Genomic DNA, 18,924 nt, shown 5'->3' on the forward strand with positions numbered 1-18,924 from the left:
TTTCTAGGCACTAGTTGGAGTGCTCCTCCCTCAGTTGGGAATGCGTATGTGGATCGGCTCCATTGTTATCCAGTATTAGGGGTGTCTTTCATGGATTCACATGCCTGAATCATTCCCCGTCGTCGAGACGGGAGCCTCCGGTAAATAAAAAAGTAATGTCCATAGACATACATAGAGAGAAAGGGTCTAAGGGCCTCCCCTTAGTAGCCTTTTCTTGTCCTTATGTAAAAAAGGACCAAACTCTCACAGTCAGCCAATCAGCTCCGACCTCCCTCTAGAACCTTCCTGGGAGGAGCCTCAGTCCCTCAGATTTTCTACCGCACGTTGTGCTAGGGAGTCTCCAGCCTGAGCTCTCCTCAGGATTACTCAAAATTCATCAAACTTTCTTAGAAAGTGTTCTCTGAACCCTCAAAACTCTTCAAGGACTTCTTCACTACACTGTCTTGACAGTAAGTGTGTTTTTCTGCTGCTTCTTCCATGTCTGACTCGAAGAAGAAAGCCCTGTTCAGGGCCTGCTCTTCCTGTAGCAAGAAAAGAATCCATGTGGATGATCAGCACGACCTGTGCTTGTATTGCCTTTACCCGGACCATAATTCGGACAAATGCAAGATTTGTAGGTCTTTTCCAAAAAAGACCGTGAGAGACAGGGAAGGTCGCCTTCTTATTTGGCTGGACAGGCTTAAGGACAGAGACAATCTGGACTCCTCTGTAAGCAGTGTTTCCAGGACCTCAGCTGTCTCAAAAAAGAGGCCTAGGGAAGCTTCCCCTGGCCCCTCAGACACTCCTCCTACGAAGACCCACAAAAAGTCTTCAGAGGCGAGATCTGCGTCATCTTCAGTGTCTGCTAAGGAGGATAAAACCTTTAAGAAGCCTGCTCCGTCCTCTAGACAAGCCCAGAGGACTACCTCAGTCACAACCACAGTGTCTACCACATCAGCGTCGTCGCCCTCAGCGTCGATGACGACGACTACGTCCTCCTCATCTTCAGGTAGACCTGTTTCTTCTATTATTCTTCTAAAATCGTCGTCGACGACAAAGACCATGTCGACAACGAAGACTACACCGTCGACGACGCCGTCGTTATCGACGAGCCCAGCGTCGTCGAAGGCGCTACTAAGGATCCCACCGTCGACGACAAAGGTGTCGACGAGAGACTCGACGACGAGGACATCGTCTACGAAAGCACCGTCGGCGAAGACGTCGACGACGACTTCGCAGTCGTCGTCGACGACCAAGATCCCATCGCCCACCACACCGTCGACGAAGACCTCGTCGACGACTCCGTCGACGAAAGGCTCGTCGTCGACGACCCCGTCGACGAAGACCCCGTCGACGAAGGACTCGTCGACGACACCAAAGACTCCGTCGACGACGGACTCGACGACGACACCGTCGACGGAGGGCTCGTCGTCGAAGGGAGCACTGCAGGAGCCATGGAAAAAATCGAAACTGGTAGAGGTATCGACCCTGATGCTGCCACCGTCGACGGTCCCCTCGACGACGACAGGCTCTGACATGCAGTCTGGCAAACCAAACAAACCACAAATTACCCCAGAAACGACGTCTCCAAGCAAGGTGGAAAAGCAACCACCTCAGGAAATCTTCCAAAGCGAAGAATCCGAAGAGGATGACCATCTGGATCCCGCAACTTCGGTCTCAGACCTTCACATAAAATGCCAAAGCACTGATGAGGAACAGGAAGACTTCACCTATCAGGAACACTCTGTCCATACCAGTGTCCGCACAGAAGTCACCCCCATGATATGCTTACCAGCGGCCCTTGTTGATGACTTGCGATTCCTTGTGCAAGACTACAAGCAACGCTTTCCGGAGGCGGACAGAGGCGGTCAAGCGCCTAAGAGTCCTGCGCCGGAGGACAAGGGGAATCAGACACCTTCAGTCCAAGTACAGGTTTCCGCACCTAAACAAACTCAGCATCACCCTCAAACCCACCATGACATCCAGCCTCAGGTGGTGGTCTCTTCGGACGAGGATGAGGAGGAGGAAGAACTAGAGGAAGGAGAGGTCCAGGAGGTACACTCAGACCACTCAGACCAGGATGAAGAGGATGAATATATAGCATCATCCCCAGCTTCACCACAACCCCGTCAAGCGGACTCCCCCCCGGTGGACATTGCCGGCTTCCACAAGCTTGTGGAGAGAGCAGCGAAGAGATTCCACATGGCGGTGGAATCCACAGAAACAGACTGTTTCCTGCACGACTTTAAGGAACAGACTCAAAAGTCCGCAAAGGCTATTCCAATTATAGAATTTTTGTGGGAACAAGGAAAGAAGTTAATGCTAACTCCTGCTTCTGTACCGGCGGTGGTCCCACGCCTAGATAAGAAATACAGAGCGCCACTCACTGCGGCGGCTTGCCTCAATGGTCACCCCAAACCGGACTCGGTAGTGACGCAGGCGGCCCAGAAACACTCCTGCAACCCTTCCTCACCATTGTCCGCTCCCCCAGACAAGGAGGGCAGGAAACTTGACACGATTGGTAAACGTTTCACATCCACATCGGCCATGTCCATCAAGGTGGCCAACTCCATTGCCTTGTTGGGGCGTTACAATCGCCAGCTGTGGGAGGACATTGCCCCTTACGTGAAGGAACTACCTGACGAAGTCCAGGGTGAGGTGAAAGCGCTCCTCGTGGAGGGTCAATCTTCTGCAGCGGAACTCATAGACTGCGCTATCGACGCAGCCATGACAGGCTTCCGTCAACTCGCGGGAGCTGCAGTACTGAGACGCCAAGGATAGCTAAGAGCGACTTCATTCCGCCAGGAAGTACAAGCAAAGGTTCTGGACATGCCCTTCGACGGCCAGCACCTCTTTGGAGACAAAATCGACACGGCACTGCAGGCCATTAAGAAGGACACAGACACGGCAAGGGCACTGGGCACTCTGCAGTCCAGAAACCAGTCCTTTCGGGGCCACAGGAACAGAGGCCAGTCCTCCTATCGAGGCTCCTATCAGAACAGGTCCTCGTTCTCATACAATCACAAAGGCCAGTACCAAAACAAACAACAGCAAGGCCGACAGTCTTCATTTGGAAGATCAAGCTACAGAGGTAAAAATACCAAGAGGGGCGCTGGCGGCCGCCAGTGACCGACTACTCCAGCCAGTCCAAACACCCTCTCCATCCTTTCAAATTGGAGGAAAGCTGACCCATTTCCTCACCAATTGGCAGTACATAACCACGGACCGGGGGTTCTTCAAATTATTCGATTCGGACACTCTCTCGAATTCACCTCCATCCCTCCCAATACCCCTCCACGCAGACGGACACACAAACACCCACGCCTGCTTCTCAAGGAGCTTTCGACAATGCTACAAAAAGGAGCAATCGAAAAGGTACCGGCATCCTCAAAGGGGAAAGGATTTTACTCCCACTTCTTTCTTGTACAGCAAAATGAAAACAAGTGGAGGCCCATCCTGGATCTCCGGGCGCTCAACACCTTCCTGCGGAGCCAATCGTTCAGGATGGTGACGATTCAAGAAATCCTGGGCATTCTAGAGAAAGGGGATTTCATGATATCACTAGATCTCCAGGATGCCTACTACCACATCCCCATCCTCAGAAATCACCGGAAATTCCTGAGATTCGAGGTGGCGGGCGTCACTATCAGTTCAAAGTCCTGCCATTCGGCCTCAAGTCCGCGCCGCGCATTTTCACGAAATGCCTTGCGCCAGTGGCAGCCTTCCTGCGTCAACTGGGCCACCAAGTCTTCCCCTACCTAGACGACTGGCTGGTGAAAGCACCCTCACCTGGAGACGCAGTCACATCCTCCAACGCCTGCACCAATCTCTTTCAGAATCTGGGATTGACGCTCAATCTCAAAAAATCCTGCATGGTCCCCGCAACGAAGATTACCTTCCTAGGGGCCACATTGGACACAGAGTGCACAAGAGCCTTCCCCTCGAAAGAGAGGACAGACAAGATCTTATCTCTGGCCACGGCTGTGGCAGCAAACACGCACCTGAAAGTTCGGACTTACACCTCCCTCCTGGGGATGATGTCTTCCTGCATACTCCTCATCCCGCACTGCAGACTCAGAATGCGGCCCTTGCAGGAGGCACTCGCGAGCCAATGGACTCCAAGCACCGGCTCCTTCGAAGACATCATTCGGATCACACCAAAAGTGTCCAATTTTCTGCAATGGTGGAAACGTCGCCAGAATCTAACTGTGGGCTTACCGTTTCTCCTTCCAGCATCACCGCTGGTGATAACAACAGACGCCTCCCTAGAGGGATGGGGCGCTGTGCTCCAGGACCTACAGATCAGCGGCAAATGGGACTCTCAAGAGCAATCGCTCCATATAAACCTTTTGGAGCTAAGAGCCGTATATCTGGCTCTCCAAGCCTTCTTGCCCCGCATCCAGAACTCCCCGGTGCTCGTCAGGACAGACAACACCACGACGATGCACTATCTAAACAAACCAGGGGGAACGCGTTCGCTCTCTCTCTCACGCGAATCGCAAAGGATCTGGAACTGGCTAGTGCTGCACGAAATCCAGCTCAAAGCGGAATATGTCCCAGGAAAGGACAATACCATCGCGGACGCCCTGAGCAGGCAAAAGTCCCTCTCCCACGAGTGGGAACTATCAGACAGCGCCCTCACTCACATCTTTTCTCTATGGGGAGTCCCAAACATCGACCTCTTTGCCACCAAGAGGAACGCCAAATGCCCAAGCTACGCAAGTTGGCATCCCCAACAAGGATCACTAGGAAATGCATTTTCCATAGGATGGTACAGCGCCTTTGCATACGCTTTTCCTCCATTCCCGATGATCCCACGGCTCCTCAGGAAGATGAAGGTGGAACCATGTACCCTGATCCTAATTGCCCCGTTCTGGCCGAGGCAACACTGGTTCTCGGATCTACTTCGACTCTCCATCAGATCACCGATTCGCCTGAAACCACACCCGGCCCTTCTGACGATGTCCAACGGGCAAGTGCAGCACCCGAACCTCCAATCGCTCAAATTATCAGCCTGGCTCCTGAGCACAGAGAGTTCGGTGGCCTGAATATCCCACAAGACTGCAGGGATGTCCTAGCCAAAGCAAGGGCAGACAGTACGAACAAGACCTACTGTCTCAAATGGAAGAGGTTCTGCATTTGGTGTTCCGACCAGGGCCTACGGCCCCTCGCCATCACACCTGAACAGATATTACCATACCTCCTGCATTTGGCTCAGTCGGGACTGGCGCATGCGTCCATCAAGGTTCACCTGGCTGCAATCTCGAGGTTCACCAGAACTGTCACAGGACCTTCTCTGTGGTCTAGTCGGCTGGTCAAGCAATTCCTCAAAGGACTATACAGATCCTTTCCGAGGCCTTGGAAGGTACCTCCCACATGGCAGCTTAATCTGGTACTCAACCAACTCATGCGTCATCCGTTTGAGCCCATTCATCGGGCATCTCTTAAACACATCTCATGGAAAACAGTGCTCTTGCTCGCTCTAACATCGGCCAGAAGGGTTAGCGAGCTGCAAGCCTTGTCCATTCAGGAACCATATATGCAATTCAGACATGACAGGGTGATACTGCGACCAAACCCTAAGTTCATTCCAAAAGTACCTTCGGACTTTCATCTCAACGAACCAATAGTCCTTAGGTCCTTCTTTGCCAACCCTTCAACAGCAGCGGAAAGGTCGCTGCATTCTTTGGACCTTATGAGGTGCCTAAAGTTCTACCTGGACAAGACTAAGGCTCTCAGGAAATCCTCACAACTGTTCGTGGCATACAGCAGACCACGAATGGGCCTGCCCCTCACGAAGCAAAGCATCTCCAGATGGATCTCCTCTGCGATTTCATTCTGCCACGACAAGGCCGGCCGGCCTTTGAATGACCGTGTTATGGCTCATTCAACCAGGGCGATGTCCACGTCAGCAGCACTGTTCGCTGGAGTGCCGATCCTGGACATCTGCAGAGCGGCGACCTGGAAGTCACCCCATACTTTCTCCAGACACTACTGCCTGGATATCGAACTCCAGAAGGATGCGGCAGTGGGCCAGGCGGTGCTTCGCCATCTCTTTCAGTAAGGTGAGCCTTCCGACATCCCGCCTTCCAGGTATGCACATTCTTGCTCTGATGATGTTCTATCTATGCTGTCTCTTTGTTGTATGATATTATATGCATTATCTACCATGACGGCAGAGCAACTCTACTTTACAAATGTGCTACTATGATTGCTAGCTATTCTGATTCAGGCATGTGAATCTATGAAAGACACCCCTAATACTGGATAAGAAATGCGTTACTTACCTGTAACAGCAGTTATCCAGTATTGGTGTCTTTCATAGATTCACATGCAACCCTCCCACCTCCCCTGGAAGGACTCACTTCCCTCTCGGACTATATTACGCCAACCTAGCTGGGTGCGTACGAAAATCTGAGGGACTGAGGCTCCTCCCAGGAAGGTTCTAGAGGGAGGTCGGAGCTGATTGGCTGACTGTGAGAGTTTGGTCCTTTTTTACATAAGGACAAGAAAAGGCTACTAAGGGGAGGCCCTTAGACCCTTTCTCTCTATGTATGTCTATGGACATTACTTTTTTATTTACCGGAGGCTCCCGTCTCGACGACGGGGAATGATTCAGGCATGTGAATCTATGAAAGACACCAATACTGGATAACTGCTGTTACAGGTAAGTAACGCATTTCTTATATTGTTTTTACTACCATCGGGCCCAGACGTGAATCGATGGAGCTTTGTGTCCGGCACAGCCAGCGCAGTTCTTAAGGTTCTCTCTTTGCATCACTTTGACTCCCAGTGGCATCAGGGAACACTTAGACGATCTATCCAGTTTCATTACAAATCACTGTACTAGACGTCTAAAGCCCTCTGGCCCACCAGTTGGGAATTTGGACCCTCTTTGGGGCTTTTTGCCCCTTACCATTAACTTCCTCGACAAAGCTGCGCCTTGAGTAATGGAATCGATGACTTTTCAATATTTTCAACAGTGCCACTACAAATTCCCTTGGCCTGATATAGCAAGACTACAACCTCGGTCTCTGCCTAGAGCACATCACCACATGTTCAGCCTGCCTTACCTTTCGACCTAAAAAGACCCTTCAGCATCAAACGAAGCGCAGGTGAACCAATAGAAAAATACAGGACTAGGAATCGGACACTTCTAATATTTTCAGGCAGCAGAACACCGAGACAGGTGGAACCAGAAATTACCTAGTTATCCTCAAATGCTTGATGTGAAATTCTCCTCTGAGACTGAGGAAGAACAGTAGGAAGAGCCTGTAGCTGCATACATAACATAAGACATTAACTGTGAGCACCATGTCCTCTGAGGGTCACCTTGACCCATATCAGCCGCCTTGTGCTGAGAGCGACTACTCCCATCGTAAAGGCCTGGCTGCTAGACCTGAATTTCAATGACTACCACCATTGCCTTTGAGCCATGGCTGGCGCAGAGAAAAAATTCTTGAGCAGAAACAATTTTCCTTCGGACGAGGAACTGAGCCGGTCTTCCAGTTTGAAAGTCCATCGCAAGCCTTTGAGAAATTTTTGCGTCTGCTGCCAGATTAAAGATCGTAACGGTGCTAAAAACAATCCCAGAACTTAAAACTTCAGTGCTGAAGCCATGCTCACCGTCAACAATCCTTGATCAGTACTGAAAAGAGTCTTGTCTACCGCATTGGACGATTCAAAACAACCTCTCCTTCAGCGTCTGCAGGATGAGTTCGATGCTGAGCAGAAACACTTGTTTATTCATCCCCAAAAAGGGAAAATAGTACTAAAGGCTCTGGCAAAGTCAACAGATTTTCTGTCTAGAAAAAGAAGGCTAACATTTGAAGAAAAGATTGCTTTGGATCCTCCACTAGCCCCCAAAGCAGAGAAAATACAAGGATATGGGAACTAGTCCCTCACCTCATCTACATCCACTTCCTCCTCATTCTCCACGACCGCCAACACTGTAGGGGGGTCGCTTCAATGTTTACACGTGGAAGGGATAGACCCCCATAATATTCTATATGAGCCTGGCTTAGCGAGGGACACTTGAAAGGACTGCACTATTGATTCACTGGGTGACACAGACCCTGATGTGTATACAGTTAAGCCACCCCTCCAACCCCGTTACATGACTTCCTACCATGAGATATTCCCAAAGGCAGCCATCTACCACAAGGTGAGCATGGATGTCCTTGATGAAGATAATGATTTACTCCTGGAGACATTGTCTAAAACACACTGCACTGTCCAGTTCCTTACCCTGTGAAAGGAAATGCTAAAACCATCGGAAGAGACCTTTAGAGAGCTCGTTACGGCTAGACTTTTTACCCTTCATATTGACAAAAAAATATATAGCCTCCCCCAAATGATCTACTTCACATCCTGGGACAGTTACCACTTGATTCATTGGTAGTCCATACGGCTCTCAAGATTGTAAATGTACAAGGCACAGGAGACGCTCTCCCTCAAGATAAGGAATGCAAAATGCATCAGGGAAGAGGGGAGCAGTACATACCTAGGCGCATTGGAAAATAGCCAATTCTATCGGCTTACTCTCCAGATATGACCGAGCACACTGAGATGAGGAACGCAATCTCCTCAAAGATCTCCTAGAAAAGTGAAAACAAACTGCCACCGGAAGCGAGCCACCACTAACAAAGAGTTACTTCCCTGTCCTTTCCTACTGATCATTTAACACCTGTCGGAGATAGGCTTTTAAGACTTCCTAGCCCACTCACAGAAAATCACAACAGCCAATTGTGTACTAGCCCTAGTTTAGCGTGGATATTGCCTATAACTCACAATACCGCAAAATATCCCCCCCCCCGAGCAAACAAACACTAAGCAGCGACCACCAATGGCTGCTATAGAAAGAGGTTCAAGCTCTCCTTCAAAAGATTGTTTTCTAATCATTACCCAGCAATCATCGGGGAGTTTACTCACTCTGCTTCCTCTTCCCCCCAAAACGCCGGCTCACTCGGATCCATACTGTACCACAGACAACTCAACCGATACATCCTATCAGAAAATTTTACATGGTAATGCTTCAGGATGTAATGCCTCTACTCCAACAAGGTAACTACATGCCAGCATTAGACCTGAAGGGTGTCTACTTCCACATCCATCCAATCCATCCGATGGTTGTCGCGGCATACATAAAGAGAGAGCAAATTCATGTATTTTCCCACCTCAACGATTGGCTGATTAAGAGCTCAAGCTGACAACTGTGCCTAAATCATACACAGGCAGCCATTTAAATTCTCCACAATCAGGCTTTACAATAAAAGTGGTCAAATCCCAGCGACAATATAACTTAGGGCCAAACGAAACTTATAGGTACGTGCAGATCAGGCACGCATTGCTACAGGCAATACTGGCAGAAACAGACATTCCAGAATCGTCCCCATTAGAAGACAGGCTGCTCACTGATTACATGCAACACGGTGCTACCTCACTTACCTACCGAAAGCTGACCAATAACCTACCGGAGCCTACACTGAAGTTACGAGAGAGATGGGTGGAAGTGTTGGGTGAAATGGATGACACGGAATGGAATGAGGCACTAGCATCCCCAAAAGAGGTGGGAATTTCGGCCAAGTTCAGACTGGTACAGCTCAAAATCCTACATAGAATATACTACACTAGAACCACACTACACAAGCTGCAGAGGGCCCTGCATCTCTATTGTCTTCTTGGGTGTGGAGAGTAAGGGACGCTACTCCATACCCTCTGGGAATGCCCATTGATCGCTGAATACTGGCGACAGGTGATGCGCACTATTTCACAAACACTTAAGGTCTCCCTGCTACCAGAGCCACGTAAATGTATTTTGAATATGTGGGAGCCGAATGACTTACCCAGATATGGTCAGACGTGCAGCGCATTGGGCATCATGGTGGCAAAGAGAGATATAGCACAGAAATGGGGTGCGTCGGAACTACCCACCTTAGCGCAGTGGTGCAGGAACATGGACATGCGATTGATAACAGAACGAGCGGTGTACGTAACTAGGGCTTGCCCTCGTAAATGGAACAAAGTGTGGACTCATTGGAATGTATATAGAGGGGATATATGTGATCCATTGCCGGAAGATGATGTCGCCAGTTCCGATGAAGAAGAAGGGGATTAGGGCAGGTGTTAAGAGCTTGCGGACCTAAGACAACTGAGTAGAGATATGTCGCACATGATGTCGTCATGTTAAACCTCGGTTGTGCATGACTGTATACTTACATCTTCACAGTACTATTGTTTTTTGACTGTCAACGTGTATGTTTGTTACACTGGAAAATAATACAAATTGTTTTAAAAAAAAAGTGGTCAAATCCCACCTACAACTACTCCAGACACAACCTTTTCTTGGAGCAGTTATAAACTCAAACAAAGACAGAGCTTACCATCAGCCTACAAATAGTCGGATCCTTTGGAGACCTTGTACCCTTTTTTCAGTAACTGTGTTACCTCACTATCAAAATCATAATGCGCATATTCGGCATGTTGACATCTTGTATCACAATTTTTCACCACGCCTGGCTGCACGTGTCCTCTACAACAGTGCCTAGCAGCACAAAGGTCACAAGTGGAGGGTCACTTGGAAGATCTAGTGTATAATGGCCAGCGCCCACCACTTTCTACAGCTGTGGAACAGCAACAATTTGTTTGGAGGCAAGCCTTTTCAGGACCCTATTATTCAGATGACCATTACCTCACGCCTCCTAAGCCAGGTTGGGCGCTCACCTCAGTCACAACACAATTCAAGGCTTATGGACACCAGCCCAGCAAACTTACCACATCAACTACTTGGGGCTTCTGGCATTCCAACTTGCTCTCAAGGCCTTCCTACCACTTATTTGCAACAACGTATCCCTCATCAGAACCTACAATATGACTGCCGTGTACAACCTACTGAAACGGAGGTACGCTCTTTCCCCCTCTCTTTCTCTTAGCAGTCATTTTGGCATTGGACCATTTACCATTGTGTTCATCTTTTGGCCGAATACTAACCGAGGATGGACAATGACTTTGCGAACCTGTAAGCAGAATGCATCAACAAATCCAGGAGTGGGAAGTCTATGGAATTGTGGCCATTTGGCAAACCAGACGTGGATCACTTTGCCATTCCAGAGAATGCAAAATACCTAAACTTCGCCTCCAGGTACCCACACCCATGTTCGCTGGACAATGCTCAGTGGGTCAATTGGTCAGGGATGTATGCCTACGCTTTTCCGCCTCTCCCACTCCTTCCACAAATGGTACAGACGCAGCAAGGCAGCCCTATTAGAAATGTCAATCAGCCCACACAAGAAACTCTCCATCAGAATTACCTCCTCACCAGAGCTTTTGAATGCTTTGTGCTGATACAGTAAAGCTCCTCCTTGGAGATAGTTCAAATCGCTGGTGCTCTTCTATAGAATTTTCTTGTTGAAGCTTACAGTTATGTGCTCTTGTATGAAACTTCTGCCTCACTTATCATTCCTATCACAGTGTGCTCTTGTCCCGAACCTCCAGCTCGCTGAAGATTGCTATGGCTTTGTGCACTTGTATTTAGCTTCTGCCATTCTGATTCTTACTATCAAGGTATTAGAGCTACCCCTTCTTTTAGTGCTGCTGGTTGCTGTCCTCCACCACCACGTTTTGATCACTCAATCCTAATGTACTGAATATTTGCTTTTCCATTGCTTTTATCAGTGTTCCTTGTTGCAATCCTATTTCTCTGCTTCTTTCCATCCATGTTCTTTCACTGAGTCTCTACTTTTCTGTTTATTCCAGAACATTCTTGCCATTACTAATGAAGATATGTGTGTCTGCTGCGGTTGTATGATGGAATCACAAATTCCCTAACCCTACGTGTCTAAACATCGTAGTCTTAATAACGACAACGTCTTAATCTCTCATTCCTTTACCACAAATTTTCGTGGCAAAGGCATGAATGGTAAATGGGTCTGTGTGGCTAAGGTCGCCACCCCCCCTCCCCACCACCCTAAGGTACAAACTCCCGCCATGAGGTTCAAATAACCCTTCCAATCCCCACCCTTGCCCTGATGCCTGAAATCCTGTCCCTTAACCTGACCCAGCCCAACCCTAAAAACTGCCCGCCCTCCCTTAAGCCCTAAAAACTACCCTGACTACCCCTTCTCCTTCCCCTGCCCTGAGGTCTCATACCCTAACCCCTAATTAAAAAAGCTACCCCAACACTCCCCAGCCCTAAAAACTACTCCGACCCCCCGCCCTGAAACCTAGCCCTACGCTCCCAGCCCTGAAACCTAGCCCTACGCTCCCAGCCCTAAAAACTAGCCCCACACCCCAGCCCTGAAAAGTAGCCCCACCCTCAGCCCTGAAAACTACCTTCAGCCCTGAAGACTAAACGTGAATTCCCTCAGCCTACAAAGCAACCCTGACCCAACCCCAGCCCACAAAACTCCCCCGATCCTCCCCCAGCCCAGAAACCTACCTCGACCCCCCCCAGCCTAGAAAACTACCCCCGACCTACCCCCAGCCTACAAAGCAACCCACACCGACCCCCAGCCCTCAAAACAACCCTGACTCGCCACCAGCCGACAAAACAACCAGTCTCCACAGCCCAAAAAAGTACCCCGACCCGCCACCCAACCCACAAAACTACAACAGCTCCACTTACCTCACCGCGGATCTCTCCCTGCTTCTGTCCAATGCAGCCGACTGCTAGACCGCGCATTGCCTTTACCACGCACATGCGTGGTTACGGCATATGCGTGGTTAAGCTTGCGAAGTGGGAAAACTCATGGTTTAGACTGCGGTGTTCCAACTGTTTCTCCTCTGCTGCTACATCCTGGTGCTTTCTTGTGTAATGAACCGTTACACCTTTCTTTCATTGCCGGGTCTGGCAGTTAATTGTGTTTTTTTGAGATATTAGACACTTCTTGATTTGGTGATTGTGTGTTACCATGTGGGCAAACCGCATGCACTGTTCATTAGTTTCTCATGTTTTTCGTTTCTAATGCTATTTTAGTGGTTATAATACCATTTTTTTAATGAGGGCTTTTTACCACACTTCGATCATTTCCTTTTTAGCAGCCTTGGTTTTGGGGTAACGTTGGAGGGGGATTGGGGGGGGGGGGGGGGGTACACACGAGCAAACATCACCATGTGCTTCCATTAAATGTCCGTAGGGACTTAGATCGATCAAGCATTAACATACAATAGTGGGGGAGCAGGAATTAGGTTTGACTTTCATCAAAGCCGCCGTCTCTACTGCCCATAGTCAATGGCCGGTAGCATCCGAGCTGTTGTGATTGTTTGAATGGGACATGTTGGAGATGCCAGAGCGACGAAGAGTCCGAGACAGTCAGTGTGGCTCCTCTCAACATGCTGTCCCTTTTAATATAGGTCATAAATGGACGCCATTCTATAATGGATAATAGCTGAAGCTGTTCCATGGTGTACATAGACCAGACCTTCCCCCGCTATAAAGCGAGCATTGGTGGGCTCTGTGACTTCTAGATTTGAGCTATGCATAGGCGCTGGGTGATCAGTTTTCCTAGGGGAGTGGACATGGGCTAAGGGCCATGGTCACCAGAGTATCCTAATAAGATTGTTAATGGGTCGTGTGGGGGTATGATATTTGTATTTGGTGTTTGAGTAGAAGTATATCATGCCAGAAAGCTTGGATGTGGGGACATGACCATCAAGTAGCATGCCACGTTCTCCACAGCCAATCCAGCATGCGTCTGGACTGCCGAACGGTTTGTGTAGTCTTGTAGATGTAAGGTACCACCTTGTGAGTAGTTTATATCCGTTCTGTTTGTGATGAACACTTATTAAAGGCCTTGCTGCCCTCTGCCATATTGACTTTCATGTTTCATCTGGTATTTTAGTCTCTAGGTCCCTCTCCCATTTGGCAACATAGGTATGTTTTCTATATGGGTGTAGGTCTGTAGTGTATCTATAGAGCCAAAAGATCCCTTTAAGACTAATATTGTTCTTGAAGAGGGATTCCAGGGGGGACACTTCCCCGCTCAGTTTGTTGCGAATGTGTCCCCCTCCTACCCATCGCAGAACTTGCACTAATCTGAAGGCATCTTCCCTACCTCTTAGTCAGCGGAATTAGCGGGAAAGGGTATGAGGGAAGTGCTTTTTTTCGAAATGAGCAGTTGCCAGTATTGTGGCAGTGTTTTCGTTGTGGGGATAAGTCTGGGAGTGTATGCAGGTTGTGGTCAGTAGCCATAGCAGATCTTTGAATGGGATGGACCCATGGTTTGTGATCAGGGTCTTGGTTTCAGTCTAGTGCAGGGTAGAGCTGTGACGCCCCGGCATGTGCCGTTACATTGAGGAATCCTAGTTCTCAATTGGCCACAGGTCCCGATGTAATGTGTAGTGTATTTTGTAATGTAGTGTATTTTGTAAAGCGGACAGCTGCCCCAACGGGGCGTCCCGGCGCTGTATAACGCTGTGGAACCCTTCCTGGCTCTCCCTGTGAGATGCCCCTCCTGGGCACCCCCAAGGTGAAGCCAGGCATCCCAGTGTTGTAGGGGCCGTTGTGGAGATTAAGCAAGCTATTGCCCAGAGTTGCAGCATGGGACCCATGATTAGAGTAGGCGCCAAGGCAAGAATTATCAAGTCCGCAGATATTGAGCCCAAGACCCTGCTGCGTCAGGACTTGAACCCCGGTCCCGGGCCAGATCTCTGCTTCAGAGACTGCCGCTCTAACCAGTGAGCCACACTTCTCCACTAGGGTCGAAAACACTACCGATGGGGATTTACCCTCCCAGCATCTTCTCAATCTCTGATGGACGTATGGATTTGTTGGTTTTACCAGTAATAGAATTTGTGAATTACGGACTACTGCATTCATTGGAGGCAAACATTTCACTTGGTGAGCTGTCGTCCACCATTTTATCCATAATAAATTGGTCGCTTAGACTACGTATCTAAAGTTTTCAGACTTCAGGTTTGATCAGTCAACTCCTTACAGCTACAGATTGTTAGAAAAGAAATGTTGTCTCTCAACTGTGCCTATAATGGGAATGTTCCAAGTAAACTGATTAACTCTGTTTCATCTCTGGATCTTTTTGCGATGTAATTTTGTTTAAACCGCTTACCTATTGAATATATGTATGGAACTTGACCTACCGCTCGGGATGAAACCTGCTGTGTTTTTTCAACTGTAATAATAACGCTCTGTTATCTCAATTTACATTTTCTCTGTTAAACCTCGCTCTCTGGCTTAAACTGTTTTCAAAGAGCCTTTACTGCTTCCTCTTGCTTACACTGTGTCCACAGATAATCTGATAGCTTCTGCTGCTGTTATCTTCTATCGCAGGTGTCTAATAGAATGAGCGTGTACTTTGATATTGCTTTTTATAAATATTGCCTTGACTTGCCTTCTAAGCAGACTGTGCTCTTGTGTTCATTTCTGTTAGTCTTCTGATTGTAGTGGCAGTTTTTGCTTGTTCTCTGCTGACGTGTGATCCTGTTTCTACAGATGTCTCGCATGTACACTATTCCGCTGTATGAAGACCTTGGTACCAGCACCCTGAAACCGTTTGCCCTGGAAGTGTTCTACCAAACCCAGCATCGGCTGCATCCTAATCTGCGTAAAACCATCCTGCAGATCCTGGCACAAGGGGTGAACCCAGCCCCATCCTGTGCGGACTCCAATGTGTACTCGTTCAGCAGTGACTCCACCATGGTTCTGAGTGACCAAACTCCAGAACCTTCCACGGGGGCCATTTCACTCAGGGACGTGAATGTGTCGGCTTAAGTTCACCAGCAAGTGCCCGTCAACCATAGCAAGGGACTGGGGAGCGGTGGAGAGACATTCATTTATGCCTCCTTTACCTCATCCTTGCTTTTAAAGCTGCAGTACTCTAATCTCTGAACCTAACTGTGTTTGGATCCTCTGTCATGACAACAGAACGTGCCTTGAATCTCCAGTCTGCACTACACTGCCTAGGGCCTGAAAACTCTTGCGAGTGGGAGCCAATATGCCAACTAGAGACGGATGCTTCAACCTTTCAAAGCTGGACGGATGATTCTGTTCCATTGAGTTGTGCCCCATGAAGACCTATTGGCCGCACGAATGCCAAGGAGATACCAAGGGGGCACACACTGGCCATGTCTGGTTGAGTAGCACATGTTGTGACTCTGTCTGGGACGGCCCAAGGGAGAGACTCTCTTGTAAGCATTTAAGGGTAAACATGGAGAAGCATGAAACTCAGTTTCCTTTGTGTGCCTTAATGAAGGCCAGAGATGTTTGCGAAGCTGGGCTGTGAGAGCTTTTACTGTGAAGGAATGCTTTGATGGTTCAGAGTTGTACATTTTGATTAGCGCCTTTGCTTTCTTTCTCATTATTGATTCCCAGACCATTGATCAATGGTTACCCATTCTGCTCTCCGCGCCATGAAGTTGTGAGCTGCAATCTGATTGGCTATTTATGGTAATAAGTTGCTGAGTGGTTGATTGAGCACCATGAGGAATCCAATGGAAAGAATGATCAGAGGCGACGTGATGGAGTAATATACTTGCTGCTTGTTCCTGTAGCTCTTACCAATTTAGGTTTAGCTGTTTGTCCACTAGCTAAACTCCCACACCAACACTCGGTTTCTTTACTAATTTGGTCTCCGATTCACGTCTAGTAAAAGTGCTCATGAAACGTTCTCAAGTTCACCCCATAATGGAAAATTATGTTCCACATTCCCCTGAGAGGCATTCTCTTCACAGATTATAAATCTAAAATGAATCATTTAAGACACTGATCCAGGTGTAAAGTACAGAGGTGAAGAATGTTGTACATGTAATTGGTCCTCCTACCCGTTTAAGGACTGTGCCTTCCTTAGCCCTTTTGTAATATACATGGGCGCGTGATCGGTTTCAAGGAGACACCTTTGATGTGATTGTGTTTGCCTTTAAGTTCGCTGGAAGCACTGGCAGCAGAAACCGGACTTCAATAGCTAGAGAGCATTACTATGTCACTTCAACTATCCACTACATTCAAGGTGCAGATAGTGAGGATAGGATCTTTTAGCCCTGCCTTCAAAAATAACTCCTTTTATTCCCTTCATCTATGAAAATAAATGGTAAAAGTGTTACTCCAGACAGATTGTACAAGGCAATCCTCGTTTCCCATTTTTTTCCTACCATCAATGCTGACAATTCAGCAGATAGGTTGTTCCATGCTGGAAAATGGCAATTTTCTCATGCACCAGGTAGTCGTACAAACTCAAATGGCACTCTTTAAAATACACCAGCGTATGCAGTATGTTTGCGAGAATGCTGGTAAACTCCTTTATGGAGTAACAAATATCATTGTACACTGCCTGAGCCAGCAAATTAAAGGACCCCAGGTAGTGCCAACTCAATTAAGGAAATAACATTTCTAAATCCTCTCAATGATTTTGTCATTCCACATGTCAAGCTTTTCTTGCGCTTCGTAGCCCAGAGCAGGCAGAACACTGGCACCAAGGCATCAAAGCCTTTTTATGCAACTTCTCTTCTTTGGCCACTGACTTGTTAGCTTGTCATTGCGAAATAGGAAAGTGGGTAATATTGCTCTAGCTTTCTTAACAGTGGTGTATTGCAACATCAACCCTGGGGGGAGATAGTTTTGCTTTTGCAAACAAAAGTCGACCTTTAAACTTGATGTTAGGAGGTGTATGCAGTACTTCACAGTTAACATAGGAGACATAATCAAAATGGCACAATGTGCAAGGACAGCGAACCAGAGAGCCATGTTTTTTTATTTTTTATTTAGAGAGGAAAAGACAGACTGGGGAGAGGTGAGTGAGAGGAAAGAGAGGGTGTTGCAATAGAAGACTATGGTGTATTTGATTTCTTGGCAACACGTCACATAGACATAATTTGGGCTGCTTCATGTTGGGTGGGGCCCATTTGTCCTTCACTTCCCTATCTATGTCTCCTCTTGAAACTTTGTCACCAGAGGACTTCACGTTATATAGCTGCTATGATCACTTGTGTAGCATTTTGTTTTTGAAAAGGGGTGGGTGGGGGTATTTTTGAATGGGATGTCAGTGATGAGGTAGCCTTTTTGGTGCTTGGGTGGGAGGGTTGCCTACAGGGAGGCGCTTCTAGGTTTTTTGCCATATAAAATCCCAGCCCATTGTGCAATCTTGTGTGCAGGTGAGGTGCTAAAGTATTTCAGCTTTCATTTTCCTTGTTCACCTGAAAAGGTCTGCCATATACCCTGTCTTCCCTCCCCCTTTGGGGGGGGAAAGCAATAACCAGCTCAGGTGACCGGAATACTGTTTTCTTGCTAGTGGGTAAAGGCATCTCAAGCTATTGTGAGCAAATGCGTACAGATTGTGGGGTAGGTCAGCATGCCCCTTTCCCTTTTTAATGTAGACTTGAAAGATTGGTTAGAATTTGTCCCAGAATTTTCAGATGCTTGTTTTTGAAGATGGTTTTAAGGCCTATCAGTAATTAGTGATCTGAAATTCATTCCTGGTTGTATTGATCAATTTCTAGTGTTTTCTTTATTTAGGGCAATTTTCCCTATTAATAGGCCTACAAATCCGATCACCACTGCCGGCAGTGAAAATGTGCCGAATCCGCTGGTGTCATGCACAAGACGCAAGAGTTTTTTATGTCTCGCTTTTTTATTTTATTTTATTTGGTTTTGTTCTTTAAATCTTTGGAAGAGCAAATTCTACCTAATTTTGAGAGGGAGGGGATATTTTTAAAAAGAGAACTCATATGCATTAAAGCCTTACAGTGTAAATGATAAATCTGAAAATTAAACCGAGCCGTGTAATGAACCTTGATGGATGTTTTGCCTAATTTCTTCCATTTTGTTTGTGATACTGATGAAATGTAAAAATACAGAATAACATGAGAGATACCCATACTTCCTAAATTAACGTGAAAATACTTGATGATGCAAACTAACCGATGCTGTAGAAAACTACAGGTATTTTAGCATGACTATTTTCAATAAATTATTTTAAAAAAAGTGGAAACGATACCTCT

At 47.6% G+C, this 18,924-nt stretch overlaps 1 protein-coding gene across 1 annotated transcript in view; it reads left to right on the top strand.

Moving 5' to 3' along the window:
• The window catches only part of RNPEPL1 (arginyl aminopeptidase like 1), a 116,856-nt gene extending 98,137 nt beyond the window's left edge, over window positions 1-18,719 (top strand). The window contains exon 11 of the mRNA XM_086944481.1: window positions 15,425-18,719. Coding sequence (XP_086800607.1) covers window positions 15,425-15,703 — 279 coding nt within the window. The 3' untranslated portion in view covers window positions 15,704-18,719. The remainder of the gene's footprint in view (window positions 1-15,424) is intronic.
• Window positions 18,720-18,924: the final 205 nt, after the last annotated feature.

The sequence above is a fragment of the Lissotriton vulgaris genome, chromosome 11 (genome assembly GCF_964263255.1).
Source record: "Lissotriton vulgaris chromosome 11, aLisVul1.2, whole genome shotgun sequence".
Lineage (NCBI taxonomy): Eukaryota > Metazoa > Chordata > Amphibia > Caudata > Salamandridae > Lissotriton > Lissotriton vulgaris.